This window comes from Tripterygium wilfordii, chromosome 12 (genome assembly GCF_013401445.1).
Source record: "Tripterygium wilfordii isolate XIE 37 chromosome 12, ASM1340144v1, whole genome shotgun sequence".
Classification (NCBI taxonomy): Eukaryota; Viridiplantae; Streptophyta; class Magnoliopsida; order Celastrales; family Celastraceae; genus Tripterygium; species Tripterygium wilfordii.
The window spans coordinates 9,766,652-9,789,446 of record NC_052243.1 but is presented as its reverse complement, the minus strand read 5'-3'; the positions used below and the strand labels follow the sequence as shown (position 1 = coordinate 9,789,446).

General features: G+C 36.2%; 1 protein-coding gene across 6 annotated transcripts in view; it reads left to right on the top strand.

Annotated features, from left to right (window-relative positions):
• LOC120010722 (SAGA-associated factor 29 homolog A-like) overlaps window positions 1-22,149 on the top strand; it is a 48,415-nt gene extending 26,266 nt beyond the window's left edge. Inside the window, exons 1-10 of one of the 6 annotated variants that reach the window (XM_038861538.1) lie at window positions 12,439-12,679; window positions 13,289-13,540; window positions 17,394-17,487; window positions 17,803-17,870; window positions 18,580-18,695; window positions 18,852-18,937; window positions 20,899-20,952; window positions 21,135-21,288; window positions 21,455-21,468; window positions 21,708-22,149. In XM_038861538.1, the coding sequence (XP_038717466.1) occupies window positions 13,423-13,540; window positions 17,394-17,487; window positions 17,803-17,870; window positions 18,580-18,695; window positions 18,852-18,937; window positions 20,899-20,952; window positions 21,135-21,288; window positions 21,455-21,468; window positions 21,708-21,810 (807 nt within the window). In that variant the 5' untranslated portion in view covers window positions 12,439-12,679; window positions 13,289-13,422 and the 3' untranslated portion in view covers window positions 21,811-22,149. Of the gene's footprint in view, window positions 1-12,438; window positions 12,680-13,288; window positions 13,541-17,393; window positions 17,488-17,793; window positions 17,871-18,579; window positions 18,696-18,851; window positions 18,938-20,898; window positions 20,953-21,134; window positions 21,289-21,454; window positions 21,469-21,707 lie in introns of those variants that run through there. The other 5 variants (XM_038861535.1, XM_038861539.1, XM_038861534.1 and 2 more) reach the window with 5 other exon arrangements.
• The last annotated feature ends 646 nt before the right edge of the window (window positions 22,150-22,795 follow it).

Sequence of the window (22,795 nt, the reverse complement as noted above, 5' to 3'; positions counted from 1 at the left end):
GAACTTTGATTTAAAAAAGAAATTCCAAGATCAAGAATTCCCTGATCTTTTTCAACTTTTGCGCGAATGTCATTAGATATGAGCAATTGCTAAGAGAAGAAGAGCAAATGAAAAATTCAAGTAAGGACCCAAATTATGAAATGAATGAGGTAGATATTAAAGATGACTTAGAATATGAGAAGGCTCCGGCCGATGTATGTTTGGCTGAATTAGTGTAAGGAAAGACTTACGTTTATAAAGCTTTAATTAAGAAAGAAGATGTAGACAAAGAAGAAACACCAAAAGAAAAGAAAAATAGAACGTTTTCTTTTGACTTGTCAAAAACTGACGAGATATTCGACCAAATGTACAAAGATAAACATATTAAATTGAGCGAGAAAACATAAGCTCCTCAATCCTGAACAAATTCGCGGGAAGCGATATTGCAAATGGCATAATGCATGGTCCCACACTACTAACAGTTGTTTGGTTTTTCGTAATCTCTTACAGAATGTCATTGAGTCTTGACGAATTGCATTCGACAAAGGGAAAATGAAGGTAGACGAAGACCCCTTCCCAAAGACAATTGGGATAAATATGGTCACACCTGATTTGACCAAATTGAGTCTACCGAAGTTCAAGTTAGTACTAGACGAGGAAATGGATGAGAAACGTCCCAACGTTTTGGACAGGATTGAGGCTAAAGGAAAGACCACATATGATCCTGACAAGGCAGAAGATTTGTGCATAAGATGCAGCAACAACATAAGATTAATTCAGAAGTTGAACGATTAAATGGGACGCAAAGAAGATTATGAAAAAAACAGGCAGCCAGTCGATTGGCAGCCAGGGGTGATGCAAGAAGAAATTTTTATGCCAAGGAGGCAACCACCCATGTGGCATCCAAGAAGATATTCACCAATATTTTATGGAGAGCATTCAAACTTCGTGTAGAACGTCAGTACTTTCCGACCTCAATTACATAAGGTTGACATATGGCATTCCTACGACGCTTATACACGAAAATCAATTCCCTTCGATGAGATGATATGCACTTAACAGCGAAGATATCAGAGGAATTATGGCCAAATGATGAGGAAGAAATATGGCTATGTTCGTTCTGAAGTTAGTGGTAGGTTGGATCACTCAGGAACATATAGCGGGACAGTCACTGAAACTACTAAAAACACTGCTAAGAATCAAGAAGAAGAGACTGGTATGGAAATAGACATTCCTCAGAAGTCAACCAGCGGAAAGTCTAAGTTCTATAGAAAGAAAGATGATGAAAGCGAAGATATTACCACTCCAATCACAATACATTTCGGGACAATGCCGCCTGTAGTAGCCAACAACTACCTCTTGTCTAGCAAGTTTAAGAAGACAACATCCTTAGATGAAGACAACAATGAGAGCGAACATGAGCAAGAAAGAATCGAGGATGAAGCGACTGCTTTTGTCGTAGATCAGCACACAAAAGAAGATGATGGAATGACTGATGTTGAGGAAGAAATTGATATTGTAGTAGAAGCTTAGAAAAGGAGAATATCCATAGGTCGATTGTTAAAGGAATTGTACAAGTCAGGGAATCCTGTTGTAAGACCTTTAAGAGAATTAGGTTATGTGTTCCTCGTTCTGTATGGAACACCCAAAATCACAAGGCGGGTGCCAAGGGCTAGTGCAAGGAAGAATGCAACATCAACTAGCCAGTTAGAGCCTATAGCATGGGGAGAAATCGAAGAAGCCGCTCACCCAGAATCTTTGGATGTTATGGAGATTAGAATGGAAGCAAAAGGCTTGTAGAAGAAGAGGGGAAAATAGAAATTAACGAGGCCAAAAAAGTGGTACTTAGCAAACCACCTAGGAAATTGACCAAACACCTACGCCCTCTTTATGTACGAGCTACGATCAATGGAGTTCCTGTAACTATGGTAATGGTGGATAACAGGGCCGTCATCAATGCCATCCCATATCACATGCTTAAGAAGTTTGCAAAGTCAGAGGTCGACCTAATTTCGACCAAAGTAATGTTAACCAGCTTTAATGGGGGAGCTTCATCGGCCAAAGGGGTAGTGCCGTTGGATATTACTATCGGAAGTGCAACTAGGATGACCATTTTCTTCATCATTGATGGACCAACCAACTATAATATATTATTGGGAAGAGATTGGATACATTGCATAGATGTATTCCATCATTATTGTATCATTGCCTGATTTTTTGGAACCAGAAGGATGAAGCTGAAGTAGTTCAAGCCAACAACAAACCCTTTACTGCTGAAGCAAACTTGGCCGAATATCACATGTATAAAGGAAACTACGGGCCTATTAGATTGACCTAAGATGGGGAAAATTTTATAGTAACAACTGTAAACGAAGATTACTCAGTGGAACAATTGACTGATTTACTCAATTCAATGAGGCCAAGTTTAGTGGCCTTTGAAAGGCCAACCAATGGCTCACAGACTGAAAATATTTTTTAATGATAAGCAACCTAGCAGCAAAACAGGCCTCAATAATGGTCACTAAAGCCAGACTAATGGCTTATCACCAGGAATGTGAAGGGAAATACGAGCTGCACAAGAAAAGAAGCTTGCAATGCAAGATTTCAAAGCCAGGCTCATGGCCCATCAAATGGAAGACCATCTCGCAAACTTATGTGAAATAGATTGCTTGAAGGAAAGAAGTGTTATGGATGAGATAAATTTGGCGGGTACCATGGATGAGGCAGAGAAACAAGGATTCGCCAAAGCCCAAGACCCGCTGATGGAAGTGGAGCTTGGACAAGGAGGAGAACATCGGCCAACTTTCGTTAGCAAGCTACTCTGTACAGAGGTCAAATATTATTGCTTTACTTAAAGAGTATATTGATTGTTTTGCTTGGGAATATGATGAAATTCCCAGGTTAGACAGACAATTGGTAGAGCATAAGTTATCAACCAGGCCGAATTTCAAAACCTTACAAACAACCTTCTAGAAGATTTGCCCCTAACGTAATCCCAAAAATAAAGAAAGAAATTGAACGATTATTAAAGGCCAAATTTATTAGAACTACAAGATATGTAGAATAGCTGTCTAATATTGTGCCTGTGATGAAAAAGAATGGGAAATTAAGAGTATGCATAGACTTCAAAAATCTTAATTTGGCCACACCCAAAGATGAATATCTTATGCCCACAGTAGATTCTTTAATAGATGCAACTGTAGCATATGAAATTTATTCGTTCATGGATGGATACTCTGGGTATAACCAAATTTTCATTGATGAATATGATGTGCATAAAACTGCTTTTAGATGCCCACGGTCATTAGGGTGTTTTGAATGGGTAGTTATGCCATTTGGTTTAAAAAATACTGGTGCCACATACCAAATGGCCATGAACCTAATTTAAGCTTTGAGGCCAAGGAAGAGCCAGATTGGTAATTTCATTAGGCTTGGAGGCCTTGGATTTGGGCTTTGGGGAGGTTGATTTAGGGCTTCCCATTGACCTAATGGAGGTGGTCTTCTTGTTGAGTGTCGTCGATTGGAGGTTTCTTCTGTCGGAGGTGGTCGTCGGTCGGAGATGATCAATCACAGAAAGAGGCAATGGCAGTGGGAACGAGAGAGAAGTGAACACGTGAGAGAAGTGAACGAGAATATGGAGAGAGAAGGAAATTGTGTCAACCGTACGATTCATCTAACGGTCATTAATTGATACCGTAAATTAATACCACAATTTGATACCGCATAAGAGAACCGTTGTGTATATATATATATATATATATAATTTATATTTCATTTCAATATAACATCCACAAGATTAAACATAAAATAATGTTGGTCGATGTTGACCAAGGATTTGCGATCTTCGTCTTCTTCGATCTCAAAGAGACGATAAGGCAGGTAGGCACGATAAGGCAGGTAGGGTCTGCGTTTCAATTTTATTTGGTCTCTGTTTGGATTAAAATATAAGGCAGATTTAAAAAAATAAAATAACGACAAAAAAGTGTCCATAACATGTCGCACAATTAAAAATAAAATAAAATAATCGGACTCAAATTAATGTATCCTACACGTGTGGTCACGTGTCGAACATTGACACTATCCAAAACAGAGTGTCCGTGCTTCTTAGCTTAAAACTCATCATGTCTTCTGTCTCATGTTCTTCACCAGTAATATTTATACTTTTGTAGCAAACTAGTTTCCATTCACATGATGAATGTTATGAGTTTACAACACAGACAATATTTTCATGCTAAATTTACCATAGAAGACGCACCTCATTAGGCTGACCCCATAGTCGACGAAGATAGAAATCTGACTCAGATTCAACTATACCAGGGGTAGTCTCTCAGCCCCTCGAAGATTTGTTGTAACCCATATCTGCATCAGAACTATGGAATAATTGGTAGTCGAAACAGAGAGAGTCAACAAAGAGATATAAACATGTTATTGATTTAGGTTTAGAGCACAAATACATTTAAATAAAGAGAATACCTTTGTTTCATTGTACTTGTATTGAGTAACGCTGGTTCTGTTGCCCTTTATTGAAGACCAAGCATTGAATAAAGCTTCGGTTGAAAGACCAGAGTACTTGTCCTCAATGTATGTGAGATCAATGGAAGGTAAAAGGTTTGATGGGAGATTCATCTGTCACATTCAGAATTTTTTTTAGATGAGAAACAAAACCTTTAGCACTCTGTGTTGAACATTGTCAAGGGAAAAAAGGAGAGAAAGATGAGCATAATAGATGCAATCGCCAGACATTTAATTCAATGTTAATACTTTAAATTATTATTAGTCATTTAATTCAATGTTAAGATTTTTCATTTGATATAAAAGATTTGGGTTGAATATTATTTAAGGAAGTTTGTTTTCTTATAATATTCTCATGTTGCTCTATTTAAATTAAACTAGTATGGTTTAAGTATGCTTATAAAGTTGAGTATATGCTTGCATATACATTATTTTTATGGCACATGTTAGACTATTAGGACATTTAATTTGAAATATGAAGCAACAACATGTGATGGATGTTATACAAAATTATGAACTTGAATTATGATCTCTGACTAGATGACTGCTACAAAAAGTATAGTCGTTGACCTAAATTAAGGGAAAATTTGATTGGTAAGAATTACGATATTTGGTATCATAAAAATCAGTATTTGCTTGAAGAAGCAAGAAATACTAAAAATTGTAACAAATCCAAAAGTTCAACCTGAACATGCAACCACTTGGCAGTATAAGCGCAATATGAAACTCTATCAGACATTCAAAAGCAAAGATCACATAGCTCACATACTGATGTTGAGTAGCATGCGAAACGATATGATGCTTCATTTTGAGAAACACAAATCGACTTATGCATTGTGCAGATACAATGAAGTTGCAACTTGTACTTCTAGCATCTGATTGCGCCAGTTGACCCTTAACTTGGAAAGGTTTGTAAGGCGTTCACATACTACGATGCTACAACACCTAACCATGATGGCTAATATGATTAGCGAACTAACACAGTGTGGAAGTAAAGATCGATTGGTTAGTTAACGACTAAGTTAACATAAATTGGAATCCACCAAGAAAATTGAGAGAAACCTCAAAAATATTATTAATTCATCAATTATCTCTTTTTTTTTATCGAAACAGCTACAACCTTATAAATACTAAACATAAGGCAATCCTAATAAAATTAAAAATATGAAATTTCCTATTGACTACTAAAACTTCTAGTCATGCTTGGTCAGCATGACAAGTGACACAAAAAGTGAAGATGTCTCAGAGAAAATCTTCCTACAGTCAACCCAGGGTGGAGTCAACCCAGAAAGTCAAGTCAATAGACGAAAAGAAGATGACAGAGAATCTGTACGAATCCCAATGCCTCACGAATCCTCACATCTCAACTATCTCAACGTTAAGATAAAGAATCCTAATAGTCTCAACAATAGAAAAATCCCTTAGGTATGACAATCTCAACGAACCTACCATAACCCTTATAAAAGGAACGATCAAACTCAAACAAGATATGTACCGTTTGAAATAAATCCATGAGGGGAGGGTTGGAAGTCTCTTAGAGGTATGCCAGAGCAGACAATACCGTGGATGCACCATATTGTATCATTTATTAAGATAAGTTTGTAGAGTTTTGACTTCAATGTAAAGCATTATGATATCTTAAAGAAGTTTTTTTCTGGCCTTTTTATCTGATAATGAAACTTATGGTGGGTGCATACAAATGAAATGGTCTGGCGAAACTAATTTTGGAAGAGCTCAAGTTGTACATTCTTTGATTGATGGTTTAAAACTAGGGCTGTGAAAATTAATTAAAAAGATCGGACCGCCTGACCAAACCGACTGGTTGGGCGGTTCATATATTAAATCTTATTGAAAACTGATTGATTGATTTTGTTGAAATAATAAAACCGAATTTTTGGTTGGTTTAAATTTTATTGTAAAGGTCTTTCGGTTAAAACCGAACTGACCGAAATAAATAGTTTTATTTAATAAATGTTGTATATAGATTATGTATTGTTTAATCTTCTATTATATGGACTATTATCTTTATATTTTAGGCAATATCTATATTATGTATAAATATATTACAAATAATCTTCTATTATCTGGACCATTGATCTTTTATGTCAATGGCCAAGATTTTAGGTTAAACCTAAAATTAAAAGGCATCTCATCTCTGATTCTCACAGCCGCACACTCTCTCTGACTCTCAAAGTCTCTCAACCGTGTTGTCTCTGTCTATCTCTCACTGTCTCTTCCTCTCACTCTCTCTCACAGTCGCCGCATGACGCCACTTCCTATCGCTCTGGCCTCCCTCCATCTCAAAGTATCTCAACGCCTCATGGTCTCTCACAATCTCAACGCATGCAATTGCTGGTACTGGCCTTTTAGGATTCAAGAAGCTATTAGCTAAAAAAAATGTTGATGCCGATGAGGTTAGGAAGTGGAAGTGGAAGTGTGAGGGCTTCTCAAGCAGTAGCAAAAGGGATGACACTGCTAAAGCAATGGCGATTGATCAAGTTTCTCATGTGAATGTATGGATTTGATTCTATCTTTTTATGGCTAATGTCAATTTGAAATTGTTTGCTTTTGTTTTTGTGTTTTGTTGATTGGTGATAAAATTGTGTATATGAAATGCTAATTTCGCTAGTTGTTTCGTGTTGCTGATACTTATAGTAAGGAGGGTTTGTTTACTTTTTGTTGATAGTGGAAAACCGAAGCCCGAACGTAACCGACCGAAAACCGAATGTCGGTTTTACATAAGAAAAATAATTTAATGGTCGGTTGTCGATTTTCCTAATGACATAAAAATGAAATTTTGGCCTGTGTAGATTCCACTGTGATAACAAACCTTTTGACAACCTTATTTAAAACTAGGAGAGTCAAAAAACAACTAAATTTTGGGATCATTTTAGTTTGTCTTTTATTTTCTGTTTTGTATTTCTTTTTAAGAAAATATATTTTCTTTGTTTTCTGTTTTGAAGTGATTTCTTGGTTGTTTCACCCAAACAAGACAAAGGCCTTATTATTAGGGTTGGTTAGATGTGTGGAGCTTTCAATTCAGAATGTTAATCTTGAAGGGGATGCCTTAGTGGTGGTGAATGTAATTAAGCAGTCCAACTTAGTTTCGAAATGGGCTATTGAGGATTTGATTATTGAGGCTGACACAAGCTTGATGGGTTTCATAATTGATCCATTACCATTATTCACAGGTGTCAGAATACCTGGGTGGATTCTCTCGCCAAATGGGCCACTGTTAGAGATTTATCTGGCAGCATTCCCAATCACATGTTTCGAGAACTTCAGCTTTGGTTGTATGATGGTCATGAGCCTCCTGATCATAACTTTGAGACTCATGCTTGCTCGTTGTAACCCGTTCTTTGCTTGACCAAAAAAAAGTGATTTCTTGTTTTTCGTGTTTTCTAAAATGGCCAACAAAAAGTGTTTTCGGGGGGTTCTTTTTTGTTTCCCGAACAATAGAAACCTAAAATGCATAGAAACCAAGTATACCCTTATATTTTCTCAATGTGAATCAATCTTGTGAGTTGTATACATGATCAGCCAAAAGTCATCCTTAAAATGATACAAAGTTGGATGCATGGACAATTTATTACACACTTGAATTAAACATATAATTTCATTTTGTATGTCGCAACCTCTGTAAAGTTTTCATATACACCTTAAAGAGATAATTCACTGTGTGTTTATGCAATTTTTCAATCCCGTTTTGGTCCAAAAGTGAAAGAATAACAAATTTTCTGGTTTTAAAATATAGAAATCAAATCAGACAAAAATTCTAGAATAAACCGATATTGGACTAGATCGAAATTTTAGATTTGATTTAATTTTTATATAACTCTTCAATTTTCCAGAATATTTTCCTGCAACTTTTCTCAAATCCTCCAGATCTGTTTGTAGGGGGAGGTGGAGATCCTTCTTTTCCACTTACTCCTCCCCTACAGTTGTTTTCAATTTCCTTCTTTATACATGTTTTTATGTTTTGAGTTTGAATAAGAGTTGATTCAGGATTTTTTCTCTCCAGCTCTAGATCTCCTCCATCCATCACGGATTTTCGATCATCAACGTTTCTAGTATGTATCGGTGATGTATATTTGATTCATAGTGATTAGACTCCCAGATCTGAGGGAGATTAACTTCTTTTGTTGTGGTCACCTAAAGATTGTCCGTATTCCAATTTGATCACTCAAAGTCAAATTGTGCCAATTTAATCGCCCAAAGTTTAATTTGTGTCAATTTGATCATCCGGGCATAATTTGCCATTTTCGATCACTGAAGTTGTGATGTGAGAGATTGACCGTTAATGCAAGTATTTTATGTGGAAAATAATTTCCTACTTGGAAGTAACTAAATTTTTTTAAAAAAAAAAATCACTTGGACAAATCACTTTCATACATATGTAATGACAAAATAAATAAATCAAAAACCAATTTTCTAAAAATTCTAATATTTCCTCTAATTTTCTAAATCCCAGATTCGAAGACCCAATATTCCCCTAATTTACTTGTTGAGATCTTCATGGTAGACTCAAGGCACATGAGCTAGTGCTCAAGATGAGGATTCACTGCACTTACTTCAGTCACCAGAGTGCTTTCTATTCTAGATGAAGAGTATCAATCACCTTGTATCAGTGAAATTTAACGGTCAACTCGCCACATTAGTAGGTTGATCGACCGCAATTGACAAATTCTGTTCGGATGATCAAATTGACATAAATTAAACTTTATAGGTGATTAAATTGGTATAATTTGACTCTCAATGATCAAATTGAAACACAAACAATGTTTTAGTAACCACTAACTCTATTAACCCCAACTTAATATGTAGGGCTGGTACTGGGTCGGGTCGGTTGATTATCGGTCGATAATGCAATCAACCCGACCAACCGAAGTTGTCCAAATGTCAAAACTATTATCGGCCTTACCTTTATGGATCGGGTGTCGGTTGGCAAACGACCTTTTCGGGTTGGTTGATGGGTCGGTTGCAGGTATACCTACAAATGGTTTTTGGTTCGGGTCTGGGTCTGTTGCAGGTATACTGACTTTATTATGTGTTTTTCCCCTAATTTGCCTCAAAAATTAATTAAAAAATTGCTGCAATTGGAAGAAAATTACAGGAACAGAAACACTAAAATCTACAATATAAAACTTGCATATAAAAGTATAAGAAAACCTGAATATAAAATCTGCATATAAAAGCATAAAAAACCTGCATAAGTGCATGTAAAACCTGGATAAATGATAAAACCTGCATAAAAAAGTCTAAAACCTGTATAACAAAGTCTAATACCTGTTGCATACAAAACTAAAACCTTCAGGCTACAACATCCTTACATCCCACATGACCACATATCACATTCAACCTTTGATGATAGAGTCACATATTCAGCAAATGACTAAAATAACTAAATAACCAAGCAACCAGAAAGCAAGTAACTAAGCAGCCAGTAAACCATCTTCAACACGTTCAAGTTCAACCAAAGACCTGAAAAAATTCGCATAACAGATAATCAATATTTCATAACATCAAATAAAATTTAAAGTTTAAACAGTATAAAGTCTTACAAAGAATCAAAAATTCAAAGATAAATGGTGGCGGTGGTCCTCGTGGAAGCTTCAAAACATAAGATAGGTGGAGTTCCACCTAGTACACACACTCATGCATACAATTGGCATTCCTTGCATACCTTCATTATGAGCAAATTCCCTAAACTTTGCTAACATTTGTGGTGATGATCTTAGCCACTTAACCGCCAATCTAATTCCTTTAATTGACTCGATTAAAATTTCCATCCTGTCTTGTACAATCAAATTAAGCACATGGCAACAACATCTCATATGCAAATGAGCTCCCCTTAACACAATTCCCTTACTTCTAGCAAGCCTTCCCTTAGAAATATCAATGGCCTTGTCATTGGCTGAGGAATTATCTAACGCAATTGTAAAAATTTTCTCAATCCCCCAATCCCCCAACAAACACTTCTCCAAAGCTTTGGATATGGTGTCACCCTTATGGTTGACAATTTGACAAAAAGAGAGAATTCTTTTGTGCAAATTCCATTCATCATCTATAAAGTGAGCAGTGACTACCATGTAATTAATATTTTAGATGGAGGTCCAAGTGTCCGTAGTTAAAGACACTCTTGTACCACCACACAAAATACTTTTTAGTTTTGCCTTCTCCTCTAAGAAACAACTCATGACAACTTTAGCAATCGTCTTGTGACAAGGCACAATAAATTGAGGGTTTAGAGCTTGACAAAAAGCTCTATACCTGGTTGCCTCCACCATATTGAATGGGAGCTCGTCAATGATTACCATCTCTATCAACTTCTTCCTAGCATAATCTTTGTCATAATGCAAGGGAACAAGCTCACCTTTGGGGTTATTTGCCAACAATGGTTGCTTGGGATCACTCTTGTCCTTCCTCACCGGAGATTCCGAAAATGAATGGAACACATGATGCCTCATATTAGTTGTGCGATAATTCTTTGACCCACAAGGATACTCTTTGGTCTTGCAATAATTGCAAACCGCCACCACGGGCAAGACATAGGAGCCATCTTCATTCATCTTATACTAGAAGTGATTTCATACTTCATATTTCTTCTTTCCCGGCTTAAAACTTTGTTGTATTGGTTGAGTGACACTCACTTGAGACTAAGGAAGACCTTGAGAAGGTTGAGGTTGTGGAGTTGGAGGTGGAGGTGGAGGTGGAGGTGGAGGACTGGAGGTGGAGGTGGAGGTGGAGGTGGAGGTGTAGGTGTAGGTGGAGGTCATCGCTTCATCATTCTATGATTGAGTCAAAATGACAACAACAAAAGAAAAATCAATGAGACCCGTGCAGCTATAAAACAGAATAACAATAACAATACAATTATTCTTGATATAAATTGCTATAAAATAGATACAATCATAAAACAATAACACAGAAAGTTATAAACATGCAGGAGAAGACATATTATTCTCTCTACGGCACAATCTACACTTACCTAATTTATTCTCCAAATTTCCATTGTTACAAGGAATAATTAAATATACTAAAGTAGAATCACAAAAGAAACTCACTAGCTTGATTTGAATCTTATTAGATTTTTAGAAACTGAAAGTCTGAAAGAGAAAAGGCAAATAGAAAAGGAAACATACAACAAAAGCATTGATACGAATATACCAGGAAATTTTCAATAAAGAAAAAGAGAACCAAAAGAGTGAAAGATCCAGGAATATACCTAGAAAGAAAGGCGGCGATTTAGGGTCCGCCGTTGCTCAGCGCCTCTGGCCCTCAGAATCTTCGAAGTTCGAACACGACGACTAGTATAAGAATGAACTATGGTCAGGCCGGTGGATGCGGGAGGTGGGAGTAGCGTAGATAGGATCCGTCGTTGCTCACGTGGTCGATCGATTGACGATTTAGGTTTAGGTCTGAGAGACTGAGATTAACTGAGTCTGAGAGAGTGTGAGAGAGACGATGTAACTGTAAAAAGTAAAATAGTAAATAATAAAAATAAGTAATAAGTAACAACTATTATTTCAATAATAATTATTATTAATTAAGTAGTAATAATAAGTCTAATATTTGATACTCATTTTTTTAATTTTCTTTTAAATAGTCGGTTGACTAATATTATCGGCCAACCGACTTTATAACATTTTCAAAACCATCAACCGACCCATTTATACATGGGTCAGTTGATAGTTGAGTATCGGCCTACTGATAATGGGTCGGTTGATCGATAATGACTGATAAAACCGACCAAGTCCCAGCCCTATAAATATGAGCAACCCACACAAATCCATCCATTAATTGATTCACTATAGTTGTGGGGCATGAATTGATGCCTATCATTCCGATGGTTCCCAAATAAAGAAGAGCATCAGTAGTCCACGTGTCATACTGACCTATGGGCTCCACGTTTTATCGTTTCCAATCGAAACATACGCTAAGAGCTCCCATCGGAACCCGACAACACCCCCTGAACAATTGAAGAGAACCCCCTAAAGACAACTTCATTGTCTCTCCTCGCTTCTTTGTCTCAGTCATCGGCTTATGTAATTCGTTTGAGACACCCGGTTGTTGTGGAAGCATTGGACCAGATACGCCTCTTTTGGTTTGCCCGAATTCTTCAACAAGTGATCGCTTCCTCCTTCGAGGGTTTTTTTTGGTATTGGGGATCCTCTGTTTTCATTTCCGTGTGAGTTGATTTCGTATGCTGAAATTTGCATCATATATATATATATATATATGTATAGATTTGTATATAAATGCGAATCGTGGCTTGGATTATACAGCTGTTGTTTACACACGAGTGTCTGTTTGTGTAGTAATTATGGTAAATTTTATGAATCGATTAGCCACTGAGAAGAATCGTATGACTAGAATTTGCGTTGTGTTGGCTGCTGAGCTGTTTTGATGTTACAAAGACGTAACAGATAACGAGCATTAATTGGGTTGAAGAGGATTGAGGAGAGCATTAATTGGGTTCATGATTGGCTTTTTTTTGGGAGGTTTTCGATAGTTTGATGGTTTAATGTTTTAGTTTCTTACCACAAGAAGATTCAAAAAAGACAATCTGGGAGTTCCATTTTTCCAATTTTGTCCAAAGCAGCTGAGCTGGAGTATCATACTACGCTGCAGCACAAAGATAATAAATAATTTAAAAAATGGCAAAAATCTGTATTTATGCTCATTTATTTTGCGTTTTCCACTAAATTTTATTTTCCCCTCAAATCATATAAATGCCATAACACTTGCAAAATGTTTTTCTGTCAGCTGATGTGAGATTGTTTTTTATATCATTCAGGCGGTGTAATAGAAAGATCAATGACATACAACATAAGAGACGATTGAAACTCCAAATATAGCAAGGTTTGGAGCGCCTATCATCTTCTATAACTGGCATTTGGATCTTTTCGTCCGAGAACAGACCTAGAAGCAATGTCATCTCCAGACATCACTGCAATCTTGGAGAACTCCAGGGAACTCGATCGGATAAGGAAAGATCAAGAGGAGGTGCTAGTCGAGATCAACAAGATGCACAAGAAGCTCCAAGCAAGTAAGCCTCTCTAATATAATAGTGTCCTTATTTAGAATATGCGTATCTATACTTGTGGGTAATGATTACTCATACTGATGATTGATGTGCTGCATATTGATATATGGTTATCATAATATTTACATATAAACAGATGCTGTTTGTGGGTAGCCGTTCAGATGCACATTTGGGATTTTTCTGCCCTAATGTATTGAGTTTTCCCCTTTTGGAGGGCTCAATTCAGTCGTATAAGTATTACTATTAATTTTCTGAACATGAATATCAGAATACGACTGTACGTCTGTATGACTAATTGCAACTTGATATTTATACATTATTGAGGTTTGGTTACTCTTAAGATCGATTGTTAGGATGCATAATGCTGATTTTTGTTGCCGTGCAAATGTGGGTTTTTCTGGGTTCTGTTTTGTTGGATATATGTTTCTCACTGTTCTTGAGGAGAATATGCTTAAATGTAGTTTCAGTTGGAGACCTACTTGATGGATTTGTGTGATAGTGTTAATTCCTAGATTACTAAATGGTTTTCACTTTCTATTGCTTGCTACTTTGCTGTTGTTGATGGATTCAGATATTTGGGGCAGCATTGATTAGTCATTGGCTGTTCATATTACAAAAATGGCTACTGATGGACTTCTCTATTTTGTAACGTAAAAGGATGTGGAATTATTGCATGTATAGATAGAGAAATTAGCATATTGTGTTTACACTGGATGATTGTTATTGATATATATGTTTCTCCTGTCCTCTCTTTTTCTTTCTTTTTTCTTTTGTTTGTCCCAGGGTGCTTGTACAGAGGTGCACCAGAATTTTCCTAATTCTCTGCAATTTAACGACATTTATTGTTAGGGAAAAATACTAGGCGTCTTTCTTGATAGAAACTTAATTTAGTACAGTTCATAAGAGTTTGCAGGAGATCAGCTTTATTTTAAGCTGGAATTTGTTCGTTGAAATGGTGAAAGAATTTGTGGTAGGGTTGCACATGAAAGGGACTTGGATGGAATATGGTAATGGTGACGTTTCTGTCTGCTTAGTTGTCCACTTGTCCTAACTTCTGAACTGTTTTTTTTTTTTTTTTTTCAGTACTACACTATTTGCTGACTTCTATCCCTACATGTTTGTTTGTTGAAATTGAAAGTGAATTCCTGATGCCTATTCTATTGCATGTGGTCATAATACCATATGTGGAATGGTTAATCTGCCTTATTTTACGATTTACATATTGCATCTGAGTTATGTAATCATATTGTAGATCCCCTTTAAGTATTTGAAGAGTTTAAGAATAGTGTATGATTAAATCTTAATTATGCTGTTTTTTCTTGATCAATAAATTGCTTTCTTGAGCTATTTTGTGTCTTAAATTGCACGTCTTTACTTAAAAGGAGCCACAAAAGTAATGGTTAGTTCCTTAGGTCCTAATTTCCAACTATGTATGGGCTCGTGTTTATTTAGATGCGCACACACACTCACACAATTGCAATATGATTTGATCAAAGACTAAGGCTATGAAATTGAATGATTTGGTTGGGTAGAATTCCTTTTGTATCAATTGAAATTTGAAAGCTTCATCTGCTTTAGAAATTGCCTGAAAGTTGTGGTTGCTAAATATGGTTTTCACACGTATGGTTGGAATGCAAAACCACTGAGAGAATCTTATTATGGCTGGTAGTATAAAAAATACTCTCAAAGTTGGGGGTCAATGGGGTGATAAATGGATTTCAGATGTTTGCTTCAATATTGAAAGAGGGGCTAGGGTCAGTTTCTAGGATGATGTTTCAGATTACTTTCCAGGATATTTATAGAATTCCAAGAAATGAGGTCAGGAATCAATAATACGTAAATATTTACCGCAATAGATGGACTTTAAAATTCTAATCAGTGGCGTAACATGGATATCTCCCCTGTTTTGCGAAGCAACTTAGAATCAATTAGTCACCTATATCTACACTGCAAGTGGTCCAAGAAGATTTGGGTTGCATCAGTCGACCTTCTTAGAGCATCTTGGGTTGCTGCTGAAACTTTGGAGACGGAACTAAAAGCGCGGCATTCGATGTACACTGCCAGCAGACTAGGCAATAAGTAATGCTGTGTAGACATTGTTATTTGTAGGCACATCTTGAAGGAAAGAAAAAAACAGAGCTTTTGGTGTTGAAAGTCATTTGGATAAGATCTTAATTGCTGTTTCAGCACCATAAGCACTTTATGTACTTGGATGGCTCCCCCCTAGTGCCTTTGCTTTAAATTTTTTTTTCCTTGTTAAGAAATGTAAAATTGTGTCGCAAATTTTTTTTTAAAAAAAACTCCTATTCACAAGGCTCCCGAAGTGGGGCGGGATCGGGAACAGGCAGGATGTACGCAGACCTTACCCCCACCTAATATGTGACGAGGCTGTTTCCAAGAATTGAACCTATGGCCTCTAGGTTGCACCCTGCAACTCTACCACTAGGCCACAGGCAAGACATAATATGTGAAGGGGTTGTTTCCATGAATTGAACCTATAGCCTCTAGGTTGCACCCTGCAACTCTACCACTAGGCGACATGCTCGCCTGCAGAAGATAAACAACTCTTGTACATAAGGTTCCCTCAGTGGGTGAAGTTGGGGATATGCAGAAGAATTTAAAACCTTATCCCTACATAATATGTGGAGAGATTGTTTCCAGGAATTGAACCTGTAACCTTTAGATTGCACCCTTATATCTCCACTACTGGGATACATGCTTGCCTTTATTATAAAATTAATGAATGAAAATTTAAACCTACTCCTTGAACAAATTCTTGAGGTAAAGTTTTGTTCATAAAACCCATGACGTTGTTAGCACACATACGCTACTTGAATAATATCATGAGTCACTGACAATGGAGACTTGTTTTATTCTAGATTAGAGATAGCTTTGAAGAGATGCTATTGTTCCTTGTAACATGGGAAACCCTTGTGCATCCTTTGTCCCAATCAGAAGAGCTTTTAGTGATTTGTTTCATTGGAATAGTTGCCACAATCATCTGCTTCCCGGTCAAACATCTAGTTTTGATATCTATTTTCTAATTCCATGGTGTGTCCCCTTAAGGAACTAGTGTCTTGTAGTTGTATGTTTCTATTTGGTTTGAAATTACATTTTGGTCAATTATCCTTTGACCATTGGTTCTAAGTTGCTTATAAACATTTTTTTGTAGCATTATCAAACATGATGGTATTTTTACCTCAGTGATATAGAAGGAATTTAGATTAATATATTTATTTTTCTGTATCCTAACAAGGCTATTGATACAGATCTTTTGGGATACATGCGCAATGAAATTGCAATATAAATGTACAAGAAATAAGAAAGAGATCATCTACTATAAATAAAGTTTAAACAGATTAATTTGCATTTAGTGGCTTCATTTCATGGGTTTTTGACCCAGGCCGAGTGTTTGTATTGTTCCAATGCAATTTTAGTTACAACTTTTTTTCAAAAAATTCTGTCGAATATGGTGTAAAGATTCGAAAGAGAAGAAAGTTTGTTGATTTCTCACAATCAAGGTAAATTTTTTCTCGTCTCATAAAAGACATGGACAACAGCCAAGAGTATAATCTTAATGTCATTTTTAGGTTTTCTTTCTATGAATTGTTGTATGATATTGATAGCACATGCAAGATTTCACTTTATGAAACATTAGAGTAATCAAGTTGAGCATTTTTTTTACATCAGTTGAATTTTTCTCATAGATGGTCAATCAACTCAAGGCATTATTATAAGTTATTCTTTTTGCCATGATATTTGCTTCTTACTTTACTTGCTTGTTCGTGTTTCTTCGCCATTATGACTTGTCTGTGGTAATTTCTTCTTCTTTTGTTTATTTTTAATTGATATGCAGCTCCTGAGGTGGTTGAGAAGCCTGGTGATACTTCACTAGCGAGGCTAAAGCATCTATATACTCAGGCAAAAGACCTGTCAGAAAGTGAAGTAACGTATGCTTGAGTTTGTACTTAATGGAGTTTTTAACCTTTACATTATTCCTTTTATTTATTTGTTTATTTTTAATTTCTTTGTTTTTTTTTTTGTCGTATTTCAACAAATAATGAGAATAGAATTTGATGCTAGGGCTTTGAGCTGTATCAGTAACGAAATAGGTGCAGTAGTTTGGCTTGAATTTCTTTTAAAGTTTGTCATAGGTTGATTCACATTTTACTGATTGGACTCTGTTTACCTATTATGGTTCATAATATTGAATCCAATACCTTTTCGCCAATCGTTCTCTTAATTATTTGATGCAGTTTTTACAGTGCATTGCTGAGTCAACTGGATGCTTTGCTGCCATCTGGGCCTCCAGGGCAACAACGAAAGAGGACAGGTATGTGCTCTAATCTATGGGTTAATGAATAAAATGAGTTCTATACTTTGTAATCTTTGAATATAATTTTAGCATGTAAAGTCTGCATGATTCAATTCCGGCACTAGATGGATTGATGATGTACTTGGCTGGCACTCTCTTGGTAGATGTACTTGGGAGGCAATCTCTTGGTGCCTGTATAATGTTCACACCCTAGAGTTTTTTTCGAGTTCTTTGCTGGTCAGAAAATGACTGGTATACCGAGCTGTTAGATGATGCAGAATTCATGGAGGTTGCTATCTATCTGTGCCTCCTGTTATTAAGTAAATCTATCCTCTCCTTCATAGTGAGAAGATTCCATTGCAGCTTATTTTTTGCCTCATGGGAATTGAAACTGCATGCTAGTACTCCACCAGACGTTGATTTTTAAATTTGGTAGTGAGTTACACATATGCTAATATCATTCACTGCCTTAGTGTCTCAAATTGCTAACTGCATGTTCCATGACTTGGTTTTGACATGCTTAGCAGTTGATTGATAACATGCAAGTTATTAGATGAACTGGATTATTCATGTAAGGTAAATGAAAATTAAGCGGAGTATAGAATGTGGGATTAATAAACTGGGCAGCTGAACCTGAATGTAAAATCTTTTGCCACATACTCATTGTCAACAACATGCATATTTTGAAAATAACCACACTCTATAGTCACTTGATTGTTGACGGAAGTTGCAGATGGTAACGAACAGAAAAGAAAACGAATGAAGACTGATTCAGATATCTCAAGGCTCTCTCCATCAATGAGAAGTCAACTTGAGCCCTGTGGTAACCTAAAGGGCGAACAGGTATAAGAAAAGCTATTACCAAAGAATTATTGAGGTAGATGTTCTAAAAGTGGCGTAAACCTACTTCAATGTTTTACATTAGTTTTAAAATTTTGAGTCATGAATCATACACCGTGCAGTTTCATCAAACTGAGCAGTTCATTCTGATTTATGTAGGTGGCAGCTAGAGTCACGGGAGATAATTCTGAAAAGGACGAGTGGTTCGTTGTAAAAGTGATACATTTTCACAAGGATACAAAAGAGTAAGACATAACCTGACATGCTTCATAGAACCAGTTTGGGTCAATATTTATATGGATTCTATCTTCTCAAAATAGAGATATTGAGACATATCTTTCATAATAACTAATTTCTAAAATAATCAAATGGTTCAGGAATTGTGAAATTTTCCCACAAAGATGACCACAGCCATATAGATGGACTATGAAAAAGTTTGATTCCTCAAAAGTTATTGTATCTAATTATAGAGAAATAAATCCAGATGCAGCTGGATTTGTCTGGTCAGCATAAAATCAAATTATAAAAAAACTGAAACCGTGATTATGTCAATGTCTTCTATGCAAGTGAAAATGTATGGCAAACGTACCAATTTTCCAGCGGTAAAATTTATTACTATGTGAAAAATCTTTTACACCTAGTGTTTGCGGCAGGGTACTGGAAGTTATGACTTATGATCAGATTCCTGACTCTAATTGTTATAGTCTTGCACTGCTCATTTGATCCTAAGTTTGCATGAGTTTTTTCAGTCTGGTATGAGCTTTTTTCTTGTGTAGTTTCTTTTATTTTTTCTTTTCCCACTGAGGTCATTATTATGTACTGTAGTACTTTTTCTTGGTACTGCGTGACTGCTGTCATAATTCAATCAATGTTAACTTTCTCTAGATACATCATACATCTAAACAAGTATATAGGCTGAGCTAAAGTTAATATCTTTGGTGATATATCTTCTATTGTACTTCGTAGGTGCCTTTACAATACCTTGTGTTTTCCTCTGATGCTCCATGATCGTATTCAAGCCTTATATGAACCTTATCAGAGTGTGTGTGTGTGTATATATATCTGTGTGTACTGTGTGGCCTTGCATGAACTTCATCAGAGTTTCAAACCCAAAGAAAGAATATTTGGTATTGACTTGCCAATTATTTGGTGGTGATTTATGTTGGCCTGCTTTTATGACTTGATGAAAAGCTTCCTAGATTAGGTATCTGGGAATATCAATTTACACTATTAAAAAAAAATTGCACTAGGACCTTACAAGATTTTTTGAGTTTGATTTTAAAATTTTTTGGATGGCTTCGCGTAGTGAACCCAAACTAATTGGGCAAAGGCATTGATGATGATTATGTTTTTCCCTTTGGTTGGGAAGTGTTGGTGGAGAGGGGAGCCGAACCCCTGTTCTTATGGTCAATGCGGTTGGGTGTGATCATATTTAATGCTAGAGCAAGTGTGAATTGCCACCAGTACTTTTATCTCTAGTTCTTAGTTTATGCATACGTTGTATCTACATGTTTGAGTTCAAGTAGAGCTTGAACCTGAGTCTGCTTTGACTCGATTCGTCAAAGAAACAACCAGCTTATCAGCATTCTTTTTTTTTTTTTCACTTCTATCATCTTGTATCGAGTATCCTAATGGTGAAGGAGAATTCAAGTGATGGGTTCTCACTAATTTCTCGTATGGATTGATGTAACTGATCCAACATATTGTTGACGATGATGAAAGAAATTCCTTCCTTTAATGTTTTATATCGTGTACCCTAAGTTATTTTTATATGATAAAGAAATTACTTTATAAATAACGCTAAGAACATAGCTGTATTCTTGTATTTTTTTTCCTGAAAGAAGCACTGGGTGCATTGTAGTGGTATTGGTGATACGGATTGTATTGTGTGACTTGGATGTCTCTCTGTTTTTTCTATTGTATGTGTATGTATATGAAATTTGCACTTGTTGATTATCTTATAATATGTATTGAGTACTCTAGTTTGGAATTTGGATAATGGGATGCTGTGAATTAGCCTTTAGAGCATCCCTTGGAGCCTACATGGAGATGCTTAACAGTATTGCTTGTTTCCCTGAAGTTGTAATTTGATTTTTCGTCTTCAATGAGTGCTTAATGAACTTGGTGGTAATAGGGTACTGTTTCAACTGGCCTTATTTTTTGTCATTCATTTGTTCTTTCCTGCAACTTGTATCTGTATGTGCAGATTTGAAGTACTTGATGAGGAGCCAGGTGATGAAGAAGAAGGGAGTGGCCAAAGGTTGGTTTCTCAATTGATGCTCTGTCATTTGTTTAAAATTAAACTAACAGTGCAGTACCCATATTTCATCTATTATTTCCCTTGATGTTGTATGGTATTGTGAATTACTCTTGCACGTGCTTCATGCTTGTACTTAATTAAACTCACATGGACAATGTTCATTTCTCTCACAATAACTCCAGGAAATATCATCTGCCTATGTCACGCATCATACCTTTTCCTAAGCGAAATGAACCTTCTAGCGTCCCAGTTTTCCCACCAGGGAGACAAGTTTTAGCTGTTTATCCAGGGACTACTGCACTTTATAAGGCAACTGTTGTCAGTCTTCAGAGGAAGGTGATCACTTTCTCATCCACTTTTTTGTGCTCATACTGAAAATATAGCACTTTGTGAAATTTTGTTTGTTTTCGGTTGTCAGAAATTATTAATATGTTAATGCAACTGACCTTAAGTGTATTTGTGCATGTTGCGTTGTACGCTCACCCCCATGAAACATATGTAGAGGAAGACAGATGAGTAAGTAATATCTTCCTATCATTGTCTGTCATTTATGCTATAATTTTATCAATGTAGTGTCTCTGGCTATGTGCATTATCTTTAGTTTGTCTAATCATTTGGTGTCATAATCTCTGAAATGAAGACAATTTAAGTGAATGATGCTATGGTTCCCTAATGCCTTAATATTCTACTACTAAGCAAAGCATGTGGAACTTTGTTGTTTTGTTTATGACATGGTATGTTTTTTGGTTGTGTAGTTATTTACTGGAATTTGATGACGACGAAGAAGATGGCAAAATGCCCCAAAGGACAGTGCCATTTCACAGGGTCGTTGCCTTGCCTGAAGGTCATCGTCAGTGAATTCTTGCTGTTTATAATTGTGTACAAGTACAAAGTTGTGCAGTATCGAGAAGACTCCCTCCTAACAAGTTAGGCTCGGGTTTGGTCTATTTATGATATACAGAATACTCTTTAAATTTTAAATCGATGTAAATTGTTAACCTCTTTCGAACCTTAACCTAGTCTGATGAAAGGAAATGATTGTGGAGAAGAAGAATCACAGAGAAATGAGAATAGAACAAGAACTCGACTCCACACCGAAAGAGAGGCCTCTTTTGGTGGGTTGTTGGGTCTTTTTTGAAATGTCCAATTTATATTTACCTGTACATTTTGAAAACCCAAAATGATATATGTTCATAATTTTTCATCCCATAAACTTACATAATCTATGTGGTTGTACAACTCAGTATGTCACATAGATATCCAATTAAGTAATCAAATTACCAATTAAATAAAGATGTAATTAATTTTGGAATTCCCGCTTCTCTCTAATCTAGGGTCTTTTTTTTTTGTCGTTTACTCCTATTTCTAGTCGTCCATTCTCTCTCTCGCCAACCTGCAAACCAACCTGCGAACTAGGTTTTGATCGTTTGAAGCTCCAGAAACAATCAATGGCAAGTTGTCTTTGTAAACGTGTTTGATCTACAAGTTTACGGTGGTGTTCAGAGCTTCGTCTTTCTTGTTGTTTGGTGCCAGGAGTTTCCAAAAACAGTCAATAGCACAGAATTGAAGCTGCAGACATTCAATGCTTCGTTTAGGTTAGTTTGCATTAGTTTAGGGGTTCCATGAATGAATGAATGCTATTTCGTGTATGAATTTATGTACAATTATCTGCGATTTTGATATGCATACGATTTTTTTTTCTTTGTCGCTATGATGCTCAGATCTCACAAATGCAATTGTTTGTAGGTTTTTAGTTTTGGTATTTCTTTACTTTTTATGTGGATGAGTGGTGAATGTAGTTTGGGATTATGTTTACAGTGGCTTATTACACTGTTGAATTATT